This window comes from Camellia sinensis, chromosome 3 (genome assembly GCF_055761805.1).
Source record: "Camellia sinensis isolate YWXY chromosome 3, ASM5576180v1, whole genome shotgun sequence".
Classification (NCBI taxonomy): Eukaryota; Viridiplantae; Streptophyta; class Magnoliopsida; order Ericales; family Theaceae; genus Camellia; species Camellia sinensis.
This window is the reverse complement of record NC_138963.1, coordinates 221,138,928-221,160,908: the sequence shown is the minus strand read 5'-3', so window position 1 is coordinate 221,160,908 and position 21,981 is coordinate 221,138,928. Positions and strand designations below refer to the sequence as shown.

At 31.5% G+C, this 21,981-nt stretch overlaps 2 protein-coding genes across 2 annotated transcripts; both read right to left on the bottom strand.

The window, feature by feature from the left end:
* Positions 1-316: 316 nt before the first annotated feature.
* On the bottom strand, positions 317-18,635 carry LOC114262863 (uncharacterized). Its single transcript, XM_082922308.1, is given in 14 exon segments — positions 317-604; positions 1,190-1,260; positions 1,337-1,415; positions 1,603-1,644; positions 1,738-1,817; positions 5,333-5,342; positions 8,120-8,200; positions 8,327-8,413; positions 8,515-8,590; positions 9,323-9,525; positions 9,670-9,792; positions 13,138-13,250; positions 13,457-13,568; positions 18,049-18,635. Coding segments are annotated over 14 exon segments (1,329 nt in total). The 5' UTR covers positions 18,217-18,635; the 3' UTR covers positions 317-520.
* LOC145823116 (zinc finger BED domain-containing protein RICESLEEPER 2-like) lies at positions 2,403-7,749 on the bottom strand. Its single transcript, XM_082922307.1, has 5 exons — positions 7,559-7,749; positions 5,516-5,599; positions 2,755-4,728; positions 2,602-2,664; positions 2,403-2,481 (listed from the first exon to the last, which is right to left on the bottom strand). Exons 3-4 carry the CDS (start codon positions 4,700-4,702, stop codon positions 2,639-2,641), a joined length of 1,974 nt encoding a protein of 657 aa, XP_082778433.1. The 5' UTR covers positions 4,703-4,728; positions 5,516-5,599; positions 7,559-7,749; the 3' UTR covers positions 2,403-2,481; positions 2,602-2,638.
* Positions 18,636-21,981: the final 3,346 nt, after the last annotated feature.

The window sequence follows — 21,981 nt, the reverse complement described above, 5'->3', positions numbered from 1 at the left end:
GTGGAAAATCGTTGATTTTCCCTAACAATCCACCATTGTAATTTGTAATTATAAGATGTCTCTCCATTCTCTGTTTTTAGTCTTTCTTTTCATTTCTTTTCCTTTTTCTCCCCTTTCATCCTTTTCCCACTTTCTTTCTCTGCTCTCTCTCGCTACCCTCCCAAGCTGGAAATGTATTGAACAAACCTTTAACAAACTCATTAACTACATTTGATAACCTCCTCATTAAAGACTTTCATGGTGTTTTAACATGTACATGACTAGAGGCTTCAATAAAAACGGGTTGGAGTGGAGAAAAGAAAGAAGAAAAAAATAGGAAAAAGATTCTGATGATTTGATTTGAGCATCATCCCATCCTTAATATAACATGAGTTCCATTAGTTGCACAAAAATCAATCACGAAATCAAACACAACTTTTTCACATGAATGGAGGACCCACAAAAAAAAGAACCCACCTCTCCTATATGATTCCGTTATTGGTTTTTTGTGTTTTTAGATGTTTTTATATAACATTAATAGCTATGGTTCCTCGCAGTTGCAATTGCTGGCTTTGAAATTTGGAGGAGTTGCCTTTATCATCATGCTCTGAACAAACGATATCATCTACACAAAAAAATCAAGTCCACACAACCAAAATAAGGACATTAATAAATGACAAGGATACCTATTAAATACACACAAGTACCCATATACATTTATCAATGTATGTATCCTTTAAATTACACTGTTGGATTAGTAGGTGTGAGATCCTCTGATCCCAAAAGGGTGCCCAATCTACTGTCACATGCACTTAAATTTGCATTATTTGATCTATAGTTCAAATAAAATCAAATAATGTGATTATAAGTAATGGAATAGAAACACTTTATTTCAGAACAGAGGATTTTGGTCGTGATCAGTAGTAAGTTGGTTGGTGCTTCTACATACGGCCATGTTTAAATATCATCTAGTTTGTACATGTATTTGACCAATTACCTGTTGAGAGTGACCTGGAGATAAATCAATCGAATGTCGAGGGTTCAAATTACAAATGGGATCAAGGAACATGTGCTTCTATTGTCCCCTGGAGTGTCTATTCTATTGTTGTTCTCACCAGTGCCTATTAAATCAAATGAATGGGAGTTGCTATTGCCCAGCATGGACAAAGAACATAAGCAAGCAGCTTAGCTACCATGAAAAAGCTCTTACCAGAGTGAATCCGGCACACGCAATACTCAAGCCAGGGAAATTAAATGGAGCACTCGCAGAGAGGAATAAAGCTGGAATTCAAAGCGAGACTTTGTTAGTCTACATCAAACTTTCAGGCCTGATGTAAGTTCCAAAAAAATTGTTTACCTGTCAAAGGACTGAAAACCATGGGAGAAACAACATTGGCAAAGGAACATAAGCCTGAAATGCAACCTTGAGCCTTCCCCTTTGAAAAAGACGAGGAATAAAAAGCAAGAACAAAAAAAAAAGAAAAAAAAGGAACATAATTGATGTAAATAAGCAAATAACTGATGGGGAACAAGCAGGGAGGCCATATGCTGCACTGAGGACATGTTAATTAACACATAAAGTGATGGTTGATCAACCCAAAACAGTCACTTTTTTTTTTTTACCTGCTCATTGGGGCCAACTTGTTTAGATGCAATGCTCCGTAACTGCACATTTTTTAGATCCTCTATTCATTAAATATGAGCTTCAAACTAGTCACAACACATGACTGAGTTTGTGATCAGATTTATAGAACTCACACAAGGTGTTGCAAATACAGCCAGAAGAGAGCACATAGCAGCCGCGTAAGGAACCTACCAGATTCCAATTGTTAGAGAAACTAAGAGGTAACACAAAATTAGGTAACCATCAGCAATACAAGAGATCTTGGGGAACGAGCGTGATGAGATGGAGAGTGAAAAGCGTTTTCGTGGACCATATAGAGAGGTTTTTTCAGATGTTGCTACAGACGATGAAACGGAAGGGGCAAGAACTACTGAACAATCTTCTCTCACTGAACTAGATGAGGTAGAGTGGCTAACTATAAGATTAAAGGCAGCAAAGAAAAGATTGAAAGAACTAGAGGAGAGGCGTGCTCAGTATGTTGCATCTCTATTGCTCAATTCTGGGGATAATGAGTGAACGTTTAGTGAAGCACTGATTTGGAAGAACCACTATCTTGCTGTCAATTATCTGAAAGTGCAACTATAGATAGAAAGAGACAACAGATTTGGAAGTAGGCAAAATCAGCACAACCGTCTACCATCTTAACAAAATATATTCAGACGATCCAACACATGTACATGGTAATTGTAAAAAGTACCAATAACCAGAGCAGTTCACATAAGCACTATTAATATTTAAACCAAGCTCCAAGAAGAAAAGTTATGTAACCACATTTCACAACAAGCAGTTCTAGTAAGAGATAATTAAAGCTATATACTCACGATTCTTCCAAGTCAATAACTTTATTAGCAACCGCTTTGTTAAGCTCATTATCAAACCTGCAAATCAAGAAAGCTATTACCTTAATATGCAAACAGATTATCAAATTATGTCAAATACGAATTTCATAGATCACTATAAAGGCATGGGACAAGCCCTATAATCTGAACCATATTTACCCATCTACTTCAAGTGATTCGATTCAATTCAATCCATCTACTCATGTCTGCATTCTTCTACATCTGCAATTTGAAAATAATGTGACATTAAGATATTCATAGAACTAAACTAAATAACATCTAATTATTTAAAAATTTCAATATTTCACTTACTTCTATTTTTGGTTGATTCAATCCAATCATTGCAAGTGATCAAGGCCTCCACAATATCTGGAAGTAATGAAGCACGTGTCTCATCAATCACCCTACCTCCTACACTAAACGCCGCCTCTGATGCAACCGTAGTAGCAGGAACACTTAAAACATCACGAGCTATCCTTGCCAAAGTAGGAAATTTTGCTTTATTCACTTTCCACCAATGTAGAATATTGAAGCTCTCATTACTTGGAAACACCAACTCCTCCAAGTATTGCTCCACCTCTGATTTTTGATAGGCATGAATGTTAGAAGCACGTTCTTGGGCATACCACGCATGAAAAGCAGCCAAACTTTCTTGTTTCGAAGAACCGACAAGCAACTGACTACCACTTGAGCTACTATTTTCAGAAACAAGTGCAATGCTACTCATAGAATCAGAAGAATCACTCCTATACTCATAAAAAAGATCAACAAAACCATTACGGACCCTCTGAATATGCTTATTAGCATCAACACCATAAATAAGCCCAAAGTAGTATTCCACCAAGTCCATTTTAAATCTCGGATCAAGAACCACTGCAATTGCTAACACCAAAGAACATTCTTCCCAATATTTTTGAAATTTCACTCTCATTGGACCGGCCATCAATCGAATGCAATCATACTCACTTTGCTCCCATTTTTTCATTTCAAGTTGAATAAGACAAATATCGGGAAAAAACACATTTGAAGTCGGAAAAGTGGTACCACTAAAGTGAGATGTAGCATCAAAAAAAATCTTCAAGCACCCACAAATCACATTTGCTACATTCCACTCATCCTCAGAAGGATTGTGCTTATATTGTTTGTCAATTTGCCCTAAGCGGTGGAATGCACTTTTCAAATCTAATGCAGCTTCAAGCATTGAATACGTGGAGTTCCATCTGGTAGGAACATCCATGGGGACTTTCTTTTTATGATGTAACTTAACATGATTCACTGCAACATCAAATTTTTGTTTTCCATAAGGAGACCTCCCTAAATATCTCACACTTTCTCGGATTTTTGAAATAAGACTCCCAATCACCTTCAAACCATCCTGAACAACTAAATTCAATATGTGCGCGCTACAACGCACATGAAACAATTGTCCACCCAAATGTAGTAATCCTTGGTCATGTAGCCATCGCTTTAAGAGTCTCACCATGACATCATTACTCGTTGCATTATCGACTACCATTGAAAATAACTTCTTATCTATGTTCCACTCTAAAATTAGATCTTTGATAAAACTAAACAAATGGTCTCCATCATGCGGGTAATCAATGCGTCTATAAGCAAGGATTTTCTTCTTCAACTCCCAATCATTAGTCACATAATGAGCAGTCAAACATGTATAGGCAAAATTCTGATGGTCTGAAGTCCATATATCAGTTGTCAAGGTGATCTTAGAAGAGAGTTCATCCAAAAATTGATATAACTTGGCCTTTTCTATTTCATAAACATCAAGGACATCCGCCCTAACAGTGTTACGAGAAACAAGTTTGAACATTGGTTGAAGATTATTACAAAATATTTCAAAAAATTCATGCTCAACCATGTTAAAAGGATAATTGTGCTTGATTACCATCCTAGAAAAATCCATACGACTTCTCTCTTGATCGAATTTAAAATTTGCAGCCTTAGGAGTAGATTCAGAAGCAGCCTTACTAGCAATCCTAGGGGCATTTGGCCCTTTAAGTACTGGACATGTCTTCGACAAATGATTTTTTAAATGACTAGTCCCTTTCCTACTCTCTCCAACAAATTCCCTATTGCAATGCTTACATCTAGCTATGTCATTTCCATTAGGTCCTTTAAATTTGACAAAGTCATCCCATACCTTTGAAGTTAGTTTTCGAATCCTCTTTGTGGGTCCTTGAGATACATCGTCATCCAACTCGGCATCATCAGCAGTAATAGGTTCGCTATAATCCGAAGACATCTTTGGCTCTAAAACTCAAATATGCACTACACAAGAAATCAAACATAAAGGAGCAGGAGTTCATTTAAAAATAGTGTGCACCAATTTGGAAATTATATAGATTTGTGACTTAGTGATTTTTTTGTGATGTTTTTTTAAACTGTCACTAAAACTTATAGTTAGTGACATTTTTTGTGACAATTTTTATATTGTCGCCGAAAATTAACAAATAGTGACGTTTTTTTATAGTGTTTAATGAAAAATGGCATTAATTATAGGACATATTGGACAATAAGTCCACCTAGTAGGACATACACGTAAGTCCCCCTTTATTTACTTCTCTGTTTTTTTCTTGTTTTTCTTTTTTTGGGTGGTCATTATGAAGAAGTAAACTATGGTTCTTAATCCAGAGTAGACACAGGTTACCACCAAGAAAAGAGAGTAAACAGGCTTATTGCTATAGCAAATTGGGTAAACTCTTTCACGTACTATTCAATCTTTCAAGGAAACAAAGAGATTGTAATTCAGTATAGACAACAAGGATAACCATCCCCAAATCATTCACCCACATATAAAATGTTGGGAAATAGGAGTAAGAGAATGTGTCGTAAGTTATAACTAAATACACAACTTTTGGAATTTTCAAAAGACAAACAAAGATCTTCTTATATATATATAAAGGTTTCACAGTTTATCCTCAAATTAAGACATTCTAATTCTAATTATAATATACAAAAGCATAGCCATCACTGTATTTAGCAATATAAAGGGCAGGAGCTAATTTATGTTGCAATGAGCAACAATGAGGAAGAAGTGGGGGTGTTCAGCAACTACCTGAGGTTTAATAATTTCTTGGACAGTCTTGAGAGCAAAATTTTCTGGTGGCCCTGACTCCAGTATGGCCCTCCTGAATAAATCCTGATTTACATATCATCGGTTCATAAAAATAGTCACACAATTAAAAAGTAACTAAATTGAACAGTGCATGCTCTTAGGGTCTATAGTACAAATCAGATAATTGAGATAATCATATAAACTACAGTAGCAAAGCTGGTTAGAATCATAGATCAGTCACTAAATGCATGCATCAAATAAATGCCATCAATAACAATGCCTGACAACAGAAATGCCTATATGAATCTGGCATAAAACTTGGCTTATAATAACAATCTTATAAATTTCATAGCAGAGTGTAGATTTAATTGTTCAAAAGTTTCAAAGGACCCGAGGACATTCCCCATGCAATATTGGAATAATAAATTTTGCTTCCATTCTTTTTTTTGAAATCTTTATTTACAGATATGAATCAAGTAATCAGCATCATTAAACTCTTCTATTCAGTGACATATCATGTCATCTACAACCCAATTTCTATTTGGAAAAAAGAACACCACAATAATAACTTTCTATTATTTTCTAGTAGCCCTCTAATTATTAGTAAATTTTTTAGATTTATTACTTCCAAAATTGTTCTAATGTGATTAAAATATTTCATAGATTTTACTAATCAATATATATATATATCATAGTTATTAAAGAACAGACACTTGAAGTTAGCCTTCTAACGACTTCATAGTTATATATGGTGATCTTGTTGAGCATGAAATTGTACTTCTGCATGACTTCAAAATGTTTTTCTCTCAATGATTCCGATCCTACAAACTATAAGAGATATAAATATCAATAAACAGTGAATAATAAAAAATTATAGGGTCCAAAACAAGACCTAATAATGAATAATATCTCATCTACATCCTGCATGCCAAATATCACATGGATCTAATTCATAAACTCAAATAAATATGTAAAACGATAACTTGAATTGGAACAATGTATGTATGGAAGAGCCACTAGCCTCCAATCTAACTGATATTTAGTATATCATGAACATGGCAAGTTCATACTTTAATACAATTGAACATTAGTCCTAGAGAAATAGAAGCCCTACATAGAATTGAAGAGGTGTAAGAGCAACTCCACAGTAGTTTAGTGTTTAGGAGTAGTAGTGCTAAAATAGTACAACACATCATAAAGAACACACTCTAACAGTGTAGTATACTGTGTGCTACAATAGCATTAAAAATTGCATCTATAACATTATAATTAGAGTTTAAAAGAAAAAAAGAATGTGTTTTCCTTCCCTTTTGTTTGGTTAAGCTAGAGAGAAACGAAAATTCTTTACTGGTTTAAAAAAGAATAGGAAAAGAGAGAACAGAGAATATTGGAACAGATTTATCCAGATATAGAAACAAGAAAGATTGAATATTCGTCAAGATACAATCAATTGAAAAAAAACTACTTGTATGAATCTTTATATCATACTGATGAAAACCCACATAAGTATTCTACACATCTACTTAACAAAAAAAAAAAAATAGTAAGATTTGAAAAACCCTCCAATCAAAAATATTCATTTGCTCTTTTTTCAAACTTGACCTTCAAAGTTCTTTCTTTCCAGATTCAAAACCCTCTACAAACTAAATTCTTTTCACACGCCCCAAATTTAAAAATTAAAATTAAAATTAAAAAAAAAATGCCCATAGTTATCAAAAACTATAAAATTAAAAAAAAAACTTCCACATTAACAAAACCCAACTCTCATTAACAAAACCCAACTCTCAAATCAATAAAAAGAAACAATAAATTCACGGTCTCCTTTGATCTTGTTCAATATTGTAACAAAACCCAGCTCTCATTAACAAAACCCAACTCTCATTGACAGAGCAATAGGATCAGATCTGATACATACAACTTTAAACCAAGAATCAGATCTGATACGGGTAAGAATCAGATCGGCAACAAAAACAGATCTGATACGGGACAGAGACCCAACAAAAAAAATAAAAAATAAAAAGGAGCAGAGAGATGATCTCTTACAGTTCGTAGCTCCGATCTGACAAGATTTGGACTTCGTTCTTTGAAATTAAGCGTTATGAATCCAATCGGAGCAGAGAGCTCGATTTGGCTAGGTTCATCGTCATCAATCGGAGCATTTTCAGACGATGAGAGAGAGATTTGATCTTCAGACGATGAACTTCAACAATAGAACGCACTTTTCAGACGATGAGAGAGATCTGTTTATGAGAGATCTGATTTCAATGGAATCGGATTAGGCAAACAAACGGATTGGATCGGATTTATCCGAGTCCGACCCGTTTAAAATCGGGCTACACAGATACGGGTTAAACAGATACTCGGATTCGGATTTGCATAAATGGACCGGATTAATCGGATCGGATTCGGATCGGATTCGGGTTATACCCGATCCGTTGACAGGCCTACTTCCACCTTAACTCGCTTAAACCCATTTATTAAATGGGCGAATTTGAGTTTGGTTATTTTAATCCCATTTTGACCTGCCTAAACTTGCATGTTTGCCACCTTTTGGTTTTAGTCAAACTAAGGTGAAATGTAGTGCAGAACTAGTGGCGTGCTTACTTGTGCACAGCTGAAAAATAGACCTATTGAAAGCAGCCTCTCCTCTCCTATGGCTGGAGCCAACATGGGCATGAGAACCATCTGCAGGATTGCCTTGATATTCAGATGCTTGCGTGCACATAAAAGGAGTTCAAAACAAAGCAGCATTCGAACAGAAATGAGATGAGACATAAATGACAACCGGAGCAAAAGCAGTGCAAAGCATACCTGAGATATGATCCCTGAAATACCTGCAATCACCATTAAATCGGCAAATTGGTCTTTGTTGAAGTGAAAACAGGCCTTTAAATAGTACTGCACAACATTGGTGGAATTCAACAATTCAGTGGAAACATAGAAGGGGGAAAAGCATACATATTTCAAAATATTTAATGTAACAATACAATGAAAAGTACCATTAATGAAGCAGAAAGGCCAACATCGGCTAGATTGAGAAAGAAGGCAACAATAGCTGCCTGTGAAAATGTCAAGCTGCAAAATGATTTTTTTTTACAAAAAAAAATCCACCTAAGTCAAAGACAAGAGGCATTTACATTGCTGAGAGATACAAAATGGAAACAACTAGGTTCTTATCAAAAAATTAAATTGGAATAAGGTTTAGCAACATTCAACCATTTTTTTTTTAATTTTTTTTTCTCTCACATTTCCCAAGAAACAAGCAGAGCCTGAACCTTAATTATACAGAGTAATGCGGGCAATTTATACCAGTTGTCCCTATAATTTGGTCCTTGTAATTTGAGTTGACTCAATTTTGACTATGAAGTTTTGACTATTTCAATTTGGTCTAATTGGTTCAACAAATAGCAATTTGTTTTTGGAAAATGCGCATATGAGTTGCATTCGCCATATTTTTACAGATAAAATTGTAAACTTGATCAACTTAGTAAGTTAATCTCAATTAACTCCGTAATGATTTTTCATCAAAAACCCTAACGTCGTTATTAATTGGAACAAATTGACACAAAATTTTGAAGGTCAAAATTAAGCCAATTAAAAATATAAGGACAAAAATGTCACATAAGCAAAATATAGGGTGTAATTTGTCCTAGTAATGCCACAAAACATAGGGTTTAGCAACATTCAAAAATTTGTTTTGTTTTTCTCTCTCAGATATCCCAAGAAACAAACTAGCAGGGCCTGAAGCTCAATTATACAGAGTAATGCCACAAAGATGATATATAGATATTTATTTGACTCCATTACCTGCTTCTTAACAAGGAGACAGTATCATCAAAGGAAGGCATTGTCTTGAATATTTTGAAATTGTTTTTGGAATCTTCATCTTCATCTAAAAGGCTAAGTTTTGCTTCTTCCTTGGTATAAACGCAGTCATCATCGTCTGTAATCGACTCCGGAAGGAAAACTCTCATGTATATTGTAGCTATCAGTGCTACTAATGCAGAAACCTGATAAGTCAATTCAAAATGATCTAGTTGATGAACCACATACACACTCATACATAAAAACACACACTCATACATAAAAACACACACACACACACACACACACTCATACATAAAAACACACACACACACACACACACAGAGAACCTGGAAGGTGGAAGGAGTGGAGAGGAAACGAGTAGAGAGGTTTCCGCAGACGAAGGCACAGGAGGTGATGCCTGACAGGATTCCGAAAACCGATGCCCGTCGATTTTCCGGAATGTTGTCCGCCTGAAATTACAGTAAACAAGCACCCTGAAATTATTTTGAATTTTTGCCTGTAATGCCACCAGGCTGCCCTCTGTTGATCACCATCCACATTTTCAGAGTAGCCTCTTTGTATTTATTTGTTTATCTTCATTCACGGCCATATCTACACTTCGTTTGGGAATATTTACAAACAAATGGGCAGAAAAAAAAAAAAAAAATTTAAAAATTAAAAAATGTGATAATTTATAATGGTCAAATTTAGAAATTTGATTATTTTAATTTTTAATTATTTTAGTAAGAGTATCTTCAACGGTGAATTTTTTTTTTCATCACATTTGAGTAAAAAATGACTCATTTTCTCAATTTGATATCAGTTGTTCCAATAGTTCATTTTCATCAAATCTACTCCGGGACAACCGGTTGGCCGACCGGCCGGTCGACCGATAAGGGGAAAAAAAAAATTTTTTTTTTTTTTGAATTGTTTGAACCAATAAATTTGAACTTTTTGAACCTTTTAGTGGTCGACCGGTAAGGCAAAATTTTTTTTTTTGAATTGTTTGAACCTATAAATTTGAACTGTTTGAATCTTTTAGTGGTCGACCGGTTGATCAACTGGCTAGGCAACCGACTAGTTGACCGGTTCCTCCCTCCAACGGTCACACATAGTGATTTGCTGAAATCTGTATTCTGTCCTCACTTTGATGATTTGTTTGATGAATTCTCAATTTAATATCAATTTAGTGAAACTGTTGGAGCATGAAAAAATGTTTTTTTCACCAAATTTTAAATTTGATGCCAGGTTTAGTGAAGCGTTGGAGATGGTCTAAATTATAATTTTTGTGTCTAGAAAGACGAGTAGATATTTTTTTTATAGTTTGATGTGATGTTTATGAGTAAAAAAATAAAATAATTATGAATTTAATATAAAAATTTATTTTATTAATTATTTTAATCTGTTTTATCTTTTTATAAATTTTAGTTTAAAAAAATCAAAAATCCACTTACCAAACATGTCATAACTTTCTAATTTTATAATTAAAATGCTTAGTTGCCAAATGAAAACTTCCAAAAATTCATGCGGCGGAGGAGAGGAGGGCACCACTTTTCTTCCACCCTAAAATTTTTCTATTTTGTAATTAATGAGAGCGGCTCCGATCCTTTCTTCTTCTTCTCCTTCCTCTTTTTATTTATTTATTTTGTTAATATTAAATTTGAAATAAAAAATTAATTATAAATTTGATCTGATATAGAAGACTTCAATTCTTCTTCTTTTTTTTCCTTTAAATCTTTTTGAAAAATTCTAAACTTATACTAAAAATTTATTTTAGCAATTTTTTTTGGAAAAAGAAAATCACCATCCTTATTGTTATTAAAATTTCATCAAATTTGAATAAAAATATGAGCGTTGAAAATTTGTCGAAAAATTTGATTCATTCTTTTGGTGAAAAAATTACATCTGCCTCTTCATTAATGATGTGATGTTTTGGCCTTAGAGTTATATATATATATATATATTTTTTTTTTACTTTTTTAATGCATTAGTGCTATTAGTGGTGATGTTTTTAGGGATGAATCATTGTTGTTTTTGGAAACTGTTTTCTTTTTCTTTTCTTTTTTTTTTTTTTTTTTTTTTTTACTTGAAATGGCATTTTCGGAGGATTCGGGCTCCCCCTTTCGGGGGATGAATCACTGCCGTTACAGTAAACAAGCACCCTGAAATTATTTTGAATTTTTGCCTGTAATGTAACCAAGCTGCCCTCTGTTGATCTCCATCCACATTTTCAGAGTAGCCTCTTTGTATTTATTTCTTTATCTTCATTCAAGGCCATATCTACACCTCGTTTGGGAATATTTACAAACAAATGGGCAGAAAAAAAAAATTTTAAAATGTTATAATTTATAATGGTCACATTTGAAAATTTGATTATTTTAATTTTTAGTTATTTTAGTAAGTTAATTATTTTAATCTATTTTATCTTTTTATCAATTTTAGTTTAAAAAAATCAAAAATTCACTTACCAAGCATGTCGTAACTTTTTAATTTTACAAATTAAAATGCTTAGTTGCCAAATGAAAACTTTCAAAAATTCATGCGGCGGAGGAGAGGAGGTCACCACTTTTCTTCTACACTAAAATTTTTCTATTTTGTAATTAATGAGAGCAGCTCCGATCCTTTCTTCTTCTTCTCCTTCCTCTTTTTATTTATTTATTTTGTTAATATTAAATTTGAAATAAAAAATTGATTATAAATTTGATCTGATATAGAAGACTTCAATTCTTCTTCTTTTTTTTCCTTTAAATCTTTTTGAAAAATTCTAAACTTATACTAAAAATTTATTTTAGCAATTTTTTTTGGAAAAAGAAAATCACCATCCTTATTGTTATTAGGGGTGAGCATGGTTCGGATTGGACCGGATTGGGGTAAAACCAGGACCAATCCGTTATCTACGGTTCCTAAAAAATTGGAACCAATCCAATCCGTTTAAATCATGGAACCAATCCATTTAAATACGGATTAGATCGGTTTAGGACCACGGATTCACATAATTAAATAACAAAAAAATATATATAACACTTTAATTTCATAAAAATATAAACATAGCGCTATATTAGTTCCACAATAGCAACATCTATTTCTATAATAGTGACATACTGTGCTAGAATTTAAACAACCATAAGAAAACTGGTTTCACCATAAGTATTTAGACCATTACAAATTAAAACTAAAAACTAACAAACAAAAGTAATAAAAGAAGATATTATACGGTTTTAAGTTTGAGTTTAGATTTTATATAGAATAAGAGAAGATACTATGGGGGAGGATGTATAATAAAAATATATACTATTTGTATACGGTACGGATCGGTTCCAATCCGGAACCGTGGGATTCAATCCGGAACCAATCCGTGTACTACGGATTTTTAATTTTTCAATCCGGAACCGAACCACGGATTCAAAAAACCAATCCAAACCTATCGGATTGGACTGGATTGGATCGGATTACGGATTTCACGGATTCCTTGCTCAGCCTTAATTGTTATTAAAATTTCATCAAATTTGAATAAAAATATGAGCGTTGAAAATTTGTCAAAAAATTTGATTCATTCTTTTGGTAAAAAAATTACCTCCGCCTCTTTCTTAATTTGATATAGATTTGATGAAATGGTAGCACACACTTCTAGTCTTTCTATTTTCTGTTTTTTTTTTTTTTTTTTTTTAATCAAATTTCAATTTGGAGATGGTCTAAAATAAATAAAGGCTCTTGAAATTCAAGGGCTAATTGTTTTGAAATCGAAGATAGGTAAAAGGGTATATGTGAATTTAACAAGTAATTGACAGATAACAAAAAAGTACTGAAAAACTCACGATATAAGCAAGGGCAAGGCAATAGACGGTTCCTTCACAAACCATGGCAGTGAGAGTCTTGACCACGTAATATGCATAGAAATATTCCTTCGTCCTGCTATATGCCAATATGGCTGTAACCAAAAGTTAGTACCCTCATAAACTGAACTGAACATCAATGCATAAACATCAATACATGGTCTAGATTCATTCTGTACTTTCGAATTTTGAGCAAATTTTTTGGTCATTTTCCTGAGACGGTTTAGTGTAATGCAAACAGTTGGGGGAAGTGAATGTCGGCAGGCATTGAAGAAAGGTTTAAAGGAAGGAAGTATCACACCAAGGGGAATGATGGTGAGACTCATGGGGAGAGTGAGCATAGCTTTCCTTCCATAAGTGTCTGAGAGATTCCCTATCAGAGGCATAATCACCAGCGTTCCCAATCCCATAATCTGCATAAATTCACGACTCTCAAATTCAGATAAAAGTGTGTATTTTTTTCTTTTTTTTTGGTCCAAAGATAAAGTGCTCTCAAATAGTCAAAAAGTGTCATGTTTTTCAAATTATTATTCAAAAATGTTAGAGGTCCTAAAAATTCTATCAAATGTCTCATGGGTGTGGGATCCACATGGGACCCATATTATGTGGGCATTTGATAAAACTTTTAGTAAAATATTTAGAGTCTCTAGCATTACTCATTATTGTTTTTCCCTTATATTTGAAACTGTTGTTATGCAAGACCCACACAAACTAACGATATCATCAATCGTGTATGGCTATGATTAATGCGAAAACCAGTTAAGAATAGTTGTAATAACAGGTCTAAATTGTGAGATTGACAGACAGACGCAATATTTTAAAATTTTCACTTGCTATTAAGTTACCCTCAACTAATACATCACGTCAAGCGTTGGTGAAGGTGAAAGAAGGGTTGAATTTTGGGCTTCCTTCTATAGGCTGGGATATCAAATTAAACATATAAGTGAAAGGACTAGATTGTCCCCATTCCACACACATTGGATTGGACTAGTCTAGTCCGAGCCCGTGGTCTTTCTTTTGATAATTTGATTAGTTAATCTTTTAGACTCTTATGTTTAAATCATTCATGAAAAAAATTAAATTAATCTAATAATTATCAATATCAAACTAGTTAAAATTTTATTATATTTTAACTTAAAAGTTAACTTTTTATTTTGGTTTTACATCTTTCTAATCTATTTTTTTTTATACTATTTAAATATTATTTTATTCATTTTAATTTGAAATTATTTTTTATAAACTCAACACAATTAATTTCAAAATATAAAAAGTAATACTTTTTAATAGAGGCAAAATTTAATAATTTATTCACTATTTTAACTAAAAAATAAAAATAATTAGTTTGGTGGAGATGCTCTTATATAATTTCAACATATTTGTGTTAAAAAAATGGACAATCAATTTTCAAATTTGATACATGTTTATTTATTTAGACACGATTTAGGAAAATTCTAACAATCTGAATAACCTGACCAATCAAATTCTCTATGTTAGAATTTGAGCCTAACCTAAATCCTTTGGCATGCAAATAAGGGGTGTTTTAAAAAGATGATTAAAAGTTAATTTTTTTGACTTTTTTTAGCTTTTTTTTTGAAAAAATATGTAAAAAAATGTAAAAGATGATATAATTTAAAATGAGTTAAAAGTTAGGAAGTGAGTTTTAATCTACTTCCCAAAAGAGGCAACAGTCATTGAGCTCAAACTTTGGCTTAGACAACTTCTTCTATACTTTGGGATTGGGCATAAAAAGAATCTCAATCCAACCAAACCAATCCAATTAAGTTCTATGGGCATATTTGATTGACATGATTAGAGTATGGCATTGGGATAATTAATCTATGAGCTCAATAATCTTATATTTGTTTTGAAGTTTTGTTTAAGATTTTTTAATCCAATGGATAATTAATCCAACAAATTTGTAGAATTATTAATAAGGTAGGAGAGTGAGATTATATATTATGAGTTGAGAAATAAAATAAAAGACTCTTTTATCCTTGACTAAAAATTAAAACATTTATTATTTTTATATAATTTTATATTTTAGAAGACTAAAAATAATTTTTAAAAATTTAAAAATATTTTTTAATATTTATTTTATCAAATTAGTTTGTATTTTTTAAAAAAAATTAAAAAACAAACCAAACATGGCTTTGTATTTTGTATTTTTATTTTGCATTTATTTATTTATTTATAGTTTTTTTTCAAAACTACGTTTATGAAAAAAATTTAATAAAGTAAAAATTGTAAAAAAACATTGATGAAGGGTAAGATTGGAAAAGTAAATAAATATAATTGTAATTCTACATTCATATATTTTCTTATCCAATGCAAATCAAACAATGTATAACATTTATCTTACTAATCCAATTAAATAGTAAATATTACACTAATTTGATGAGATTATTAATACTTTCACTATTAATTTTGTAAATCAAATATGACCTATGTACATTTTGCATATACATAAAGAGTGAAAACAACCATTTTCATCTATGGAAGCATATTGATTGAACGCCCGTGAAACGACACATTCTTTTCCTCAATGGCCCAGGTGCGTGAGGACCATATATATATAGAAAAATGTATCAAACTCTCTTTCCCTCTCATCCCCTTTGACCCCCTTTTTCTCTCATTAGTCAGTTAGTTTTTTTTTTTTTTTTTTCTTTCTCCTCCAATCACTACCCATCACGTGTGTGTGGAGGTGGTAGGGGCAGTGATTAAAAAGAGTCTCTATCAATGCTGATATATATACTGATATGATAATCCAGCACAATAGTATCCAAAAATGCTTTTGTTTTGAAACCAATGGAAATTTCCTAATCAGAGCCAAAAGGAAGATCTACGTGGGGTTCAATGTAACAAGGTTGTTGCACGTATAATAAAGTTTGTCTACCTACATTATTGTGATCTTCACATCTAAGTTGAATAAGTAGAAGGGCAAAGTTATGTACACGAATTCGTATCGAGCAAAATATAAAAAAAAATATTTAATGAATGATCTAGATTTATTTAAGATGTTTATTTTATCACATAAGAATTTAATTTCAATCATATATTATTTTTCTTGATATATTTTTATCTTAAAAAATGCATTTGCTTTTGAACATGGCAAGAAAACTAGGTATATATCTATACTAAGAATAATTTTACACATACTAACAATCATATTAAAAAAGGAAAATGTTTGGTAGCTCAAATTTTTGTGGCTCAAATGGCTCAAATCTGTCAAAACGACGTCGTTTTACACTCAAAATCTGTCAAAACGACGTCGTTTTGACAGATTTGAGCCATTTGAGCCACAAAAATTTGAGTTACCTAGCATTGTCGATTAAAAAATTTACTAAAAATACAAATGGTCAAATGTGAATGAGAGGAGCACCTGCAAAAATAAGAAGGTTATTTATATAAAATTTTTATATAGAATTTATAGTAATTAAATAATATAATATTTTTATAATTAAATATTATTTAGAAGAGCACATTTTTTTAAATTGACAAGTTTCAATACAATTACATATATATATAAGCTAAAATGGGAAGCTTTTAGCTAAAATAGTTTAAAAAGACAAAATATATTTTTTAATTCAATAAAATAAAATGTCACATCCAAATCATAATCATTTTATTTTTTCTCTCACAAAAGTCAAAAAAAATTTTATCTGAGACTTTTTAATCCCAGATTAAAAAAATCAAAAAGTCAACTCACATCCAAATGAACCATAAATTTTTTGATTCCTCTATCACTATTCATTTAGAATAATAAAAATAAAAATAAAATTACACGCCCAACTACTCCGACAGTTGTGTAAATGCGCGTACGAATCAAATCGGTGTGGTAGTGGCTTAAGATAAAAATACAAAAAAAAATAAAAAATAACAAAAAAAAAAAGTGTCCAAATTTTGAATTATTAGTGTAGAATTAAGTTGGGTGTGGTGCCTCGACTATACTTTAGCCTTAAAAAATAAATAAAAAAAATTATTCAGTGTGTTTGGTTTGAGTTTTTTGAATTAAATCTTTTGAAGATTAAGTTTTTTAGTTTTCGTATTCTTTTATTTTCAGTGAATATTTTTTAAATTTTAAACATTTTTTTTACTTTTTTAGATGTACCTTAGTTAGGTGTATCTAAAAGTAAAAAATTTGTGAAAAAATATTTTAAAAAATTAATAAATACATAAAAATATAAAAAATATACTGAATTTTTATATTTTTTTATATTTTTGGCATTTAGTGAATTTTTAAAAGATTTTTTTTACAATTTTTTTACTTTTTAAATGTATTTATGTTAGGTGTGTCTAAAAAGTAAAAAAATTGCTTAAAATATTAAAAAAAATTCAGTAAAAACAAAAAAACACAGAAAATAAGAAAGTAGAATTTTCTAAAAAGTATTTTCTGAAAAATGAAAACAAGCAAGTTCATTTGTTTGAGCTTTTTAATTATTTTGATGACTTTTCAACAAAAAAATAAATTTATCAAATGAGCTAAATTTTTTTTTTTAAAAATGTACTTTTTTAATTAATAAATTAATTTTTAAATCACAATAAAACAAAGTATTAGAATAAATGTGATCCACATATTTTTTAATTAATACTATTTCAGATAATTTTTTTAAATTAGTTGAAAGAAACTTGATACTTAACTAATTGGACAAAGAATATATTATTTTTAGTTGTATGAATAAACAAAAAACAAAATCAAAAATCAAAAATTAAAAATAAATAAAGGAAAAGAGTAGGGAAAAAAATTTAAAGAACATGAAAACGATCACAATCACACATCACATCACTTTCTAAGATATGGTCTAAATTTTTTTAAATTTCATGTGCGAAAATAATAATTTTCTAATACAAATAAAAGAAGAGAAAGAATAAAGGATGGTTAGAGAAGAAACATACGGCTTGTTGAATTCCGGTGAGATAAATGGCAATTGAGCACTCATCTTCTCCGGGACAAAGCGCCGACATAGTGACGTCAGTGATTGCCGGAATCACCATGAATATCGAGAAGTTGTACAGAAATATCGTCATTAACAGGTGGCTCACCCCCGGCTGCCGATTTTCCATCTCTCTCTCTCTCTAGAGCCCAGTATACACTTGCAAGTTACAGGTAATGAATTAAAGCAAAGAAAAAGAAGAACCACGATATCTAAGGAAATGACAATGGTTAGTTATTTATATACAATTGATGATGTCATGTGTTGTGAAAAAATATTTGGTGGTTCGAGACACCACAATCACCAAATGTTATGCCCATGATGTTTCCCATCACTCAATATAAATCGTGAATTTCATTCCATTCACTAATATCACAATACCCGAACAACCACCAAATAACTTCTCTATGGTGGGTTTGCTTTCATCGTCTCTAGTTTTGAAATATTGTGCATGTCGACATCACTCCTTGACAAAAACTGCCTCGGACCCACCAAATCTCGTCTCACCCCTCACCTCCAATTTTGACAACTGAAAGCTGATTCAATCACAACCCTCCATTCTGTAGAGAGGTGCTTGGTATAATTGTGGGTTGGGTTGTGAGGTGGTGATTTTGGGTGTAGCCGTCAGATTAGCCACATTAACATTTGTCTTCACGACGGTGCCCTACAAGTCAGAGAGCTTCGAAAAAGTGACCGAGAAAAAGGATGCGTAGCTTCTAGTTGATTTCAAAGGTATATGAAATCACACGTATGATTATTTTATTTAACTATTATTATTTATGTCAAAAAATTATACTTATTTTTTAAATTTAATAATATGATATTTTATTAAAATATTTAAATTATTTCTCTTTCATTTATGGTCTAATTATTAATCAATTATCTTATTGATAAATTACTTTATTTTATTTTAATTTTGACGAAAGTTTGGATGTGATGAATATAAAATTTTGATTTAGGGTGAGTTTGTAGTGTCTTATTCCTAATTATATTGAGAATACGGTAAATTGAAAAAAAATTAATGAAATCTAATTAATTTTTTATATGAACAATGATGGTATTATTAAGAGCTCGTTTGGCATAAAAAAAAAAAAAAACCAAAGGTTTTTTTGTTAAAATAGTTACAAAAAGACAAAATAGATTTTTTTAATTTAATAAGACAAAACATCACATCCAATCCACAATCATTTCATTTTTTCTCTCATAAAATCAAAAAAGTCTATTCCAAATGAGACTTTTTAGTCCCAAAAATTCAAAAAATCAACTCACATCCCAAACGAATTCTAAAAGTGAGAAATGATATAAATATATTATAAATAATAATTTATAAGTAATAAGATTATAAAGATATTCACCCCAAAAAAAAATAAGATTATAAAGATGCAAATGAAAAATAAAAAATGAAAATTAATATTTAAATGTAATATAATATTTTATTATGTTTAATAGAATTATGTTATATATTAATACATATAAATTTAATCTGAGGGGAAATTTTGTACAAGGCGGGGGATGAGGGAGCAGAGGAGGGTGGAGGAGAAATTGTCAACATTAGCGGCTCACACTACATTTTGGCTGAATTTATTTACATTTTGAAATAATAAAAAAAAAATTGCAGTTTAAAAAAAAGCATCACAAATTCAGTTTCAACAAAATTAAATATAACTAAAAAAATTAAATTTTTGACCAAATATTCTAAGTTTATATAGTATAGTCGCTTCAATATGAAATTTTAATTTTTTAAATTAAATAAAATACAAAATAATTTTATCAAATAATAACTAACGTGAACATGAAGAGAATTGTCTCCATTAAGAGTCTACATAAATGACGAATTAAGCTGGGCACAAAGTTTTTCTTTCCTTTTTTGATTTAGCTTTTTTTTTTTCCCTCCTCATTTCCAAACAGAGGTAGATCACCGAGGGTGCTATTTGGGCTTATAAGGCCCACCACAGTTCTCGTTTTGATAATCTGAATGGTTTTTTTTTGTTGAATACTTCATGTATTTCATCCATACAAAAAATTATACGGACCCGATAATTGTAACTTGTTCAATTTACTGTATTTTTCACACAAAAAAAAGATGAAGATATTTTTAAAAAATAGATCATATATTTTTTTTATAACAAATGCAATAAATTAAACAAATTATAGTTATCGGATCAATTTAATTTTTTGTATGAACAAAATACACGAAATGCCCAACAAAACAGGCCCCCTCCAGTCGAACTGAGGGTTGCTGTTGTGTCCCAAGGCACAGCAGCCCTGCTGTGAGTGAGAGTGTTTTCGAAGTATATTTTTATGAATCAAACCATTCATATTGTAGAGTTAGTAGAATATATCATCCATACAAAAAATCAAATTAATCGGATATGCATAATCCCATGATCAGGTCCTAATTGTTTGAAAAAAATTATTAAAACCGAGTTAACCGTTTATTTTTAAAAAAACAAACGTATTCTTTTTATGAGGTTATAGATATCCAATCAACTTAATTTTTTACATGAATGATTTATTCAACAAATTTTGCAATATGAATGATTTAAATCATTAAAATTAACCAGAAAAAACCCTCATTGAGTGACACAGCAGGATCCCCATTCCCCTCCAGTCCCAAACATAGTGTTAATGTTGCTGTAGAGTAAAATTTGAAAGATTTTTTTGTTCCCTTTTTAACTTTTTTGGACCAAGAGATTCATTCAACTTCGTTATAGGAAAGTCAGTCTTGGTTTAAAAGTCTTTTGAATTAATTTTTGGACTATTGAGTTTGGGACGTGATGCAATTAGAATTGTGATTACCGCTTTTACAATCAATCGACCGACCATTTAACGGGCGGACCAATCGCTCGATGCCCATTTCTTTAAAATATGTTATGTTGGGTCGGTCGACGGAGTAATTTGTAATTTTGTGTTCTTACAAGATAGTAAATTAGTTGCTTAAATTAGATTTCGTTATTGTTACTTTATCTATGCGTGATCTAACAGATATTGACTTGCAATTCGCAGTGGATATACAAGTCACATAATAAGCAAATTCATAGTAAAACAAATTCAAAAGCATTGGCTTCTCCGGTGAGAATACGAGGCTATTATAGATGATAATAAAGGCAGTAATACTAATAATAGTCAAACAAAACTCTTAGCAAAAGCCCTGAGAATTTTGCTATATCGAGAACGAACAAAAACAAAAACCAACTGCGCAGAATATAATATCCCTAGGAAGGATTTCACATTACGCAACGAAATTGAAATTTGAAAAAATCTTGATGCACTTGTTTTTGTTACCCACTTGACGATGAATGATAGAATAGAATCGAGTGTATTCAGATTAGCGGCGTAAAGACAGGTGTCACGCTCGTGCTTATGACCACGTTTGTTTATTTTAATGTTTTTAAAATTTGTGGATTGAAAAAAAAAAATTGTTTGGCTATCTCTAGAAAAACAATTTCCCAATGGCATCTTAACCTCTTCATCTTATTATTGTTGGTACTATAAATTTGAAATCTTCAGTAAACATGGGCATAATTGGGTGTAGTAGAGGTCCAAGAATCAAGGATATGGGAAGATTGAGGGTGTGACACATGACAGTTTTAGAAAGAAAGAAAGTTCAAGACCGTTGCAAATCCTGGGCAGGTGAGGGAAACTAGCAAATGGACACGTGGCGACATGACATGGCCAGTGAAGCCATATAAAAGCTAAAAATTTAAAGAAGAGCGGACCTTGAACCAAATTCACAATTCATCTGAAGTCTAAGAATAGTATAACTTATTTATGCTGTGTTTAGTTGGAGGATTTGGAGAGGGATTTGGAAAGGGAAATGGAAAATGTAGGTGAAATGTGAATAGTATATCATTAACAATTGCAGAATATTAATTTGTGTTACAGAAAATTATTG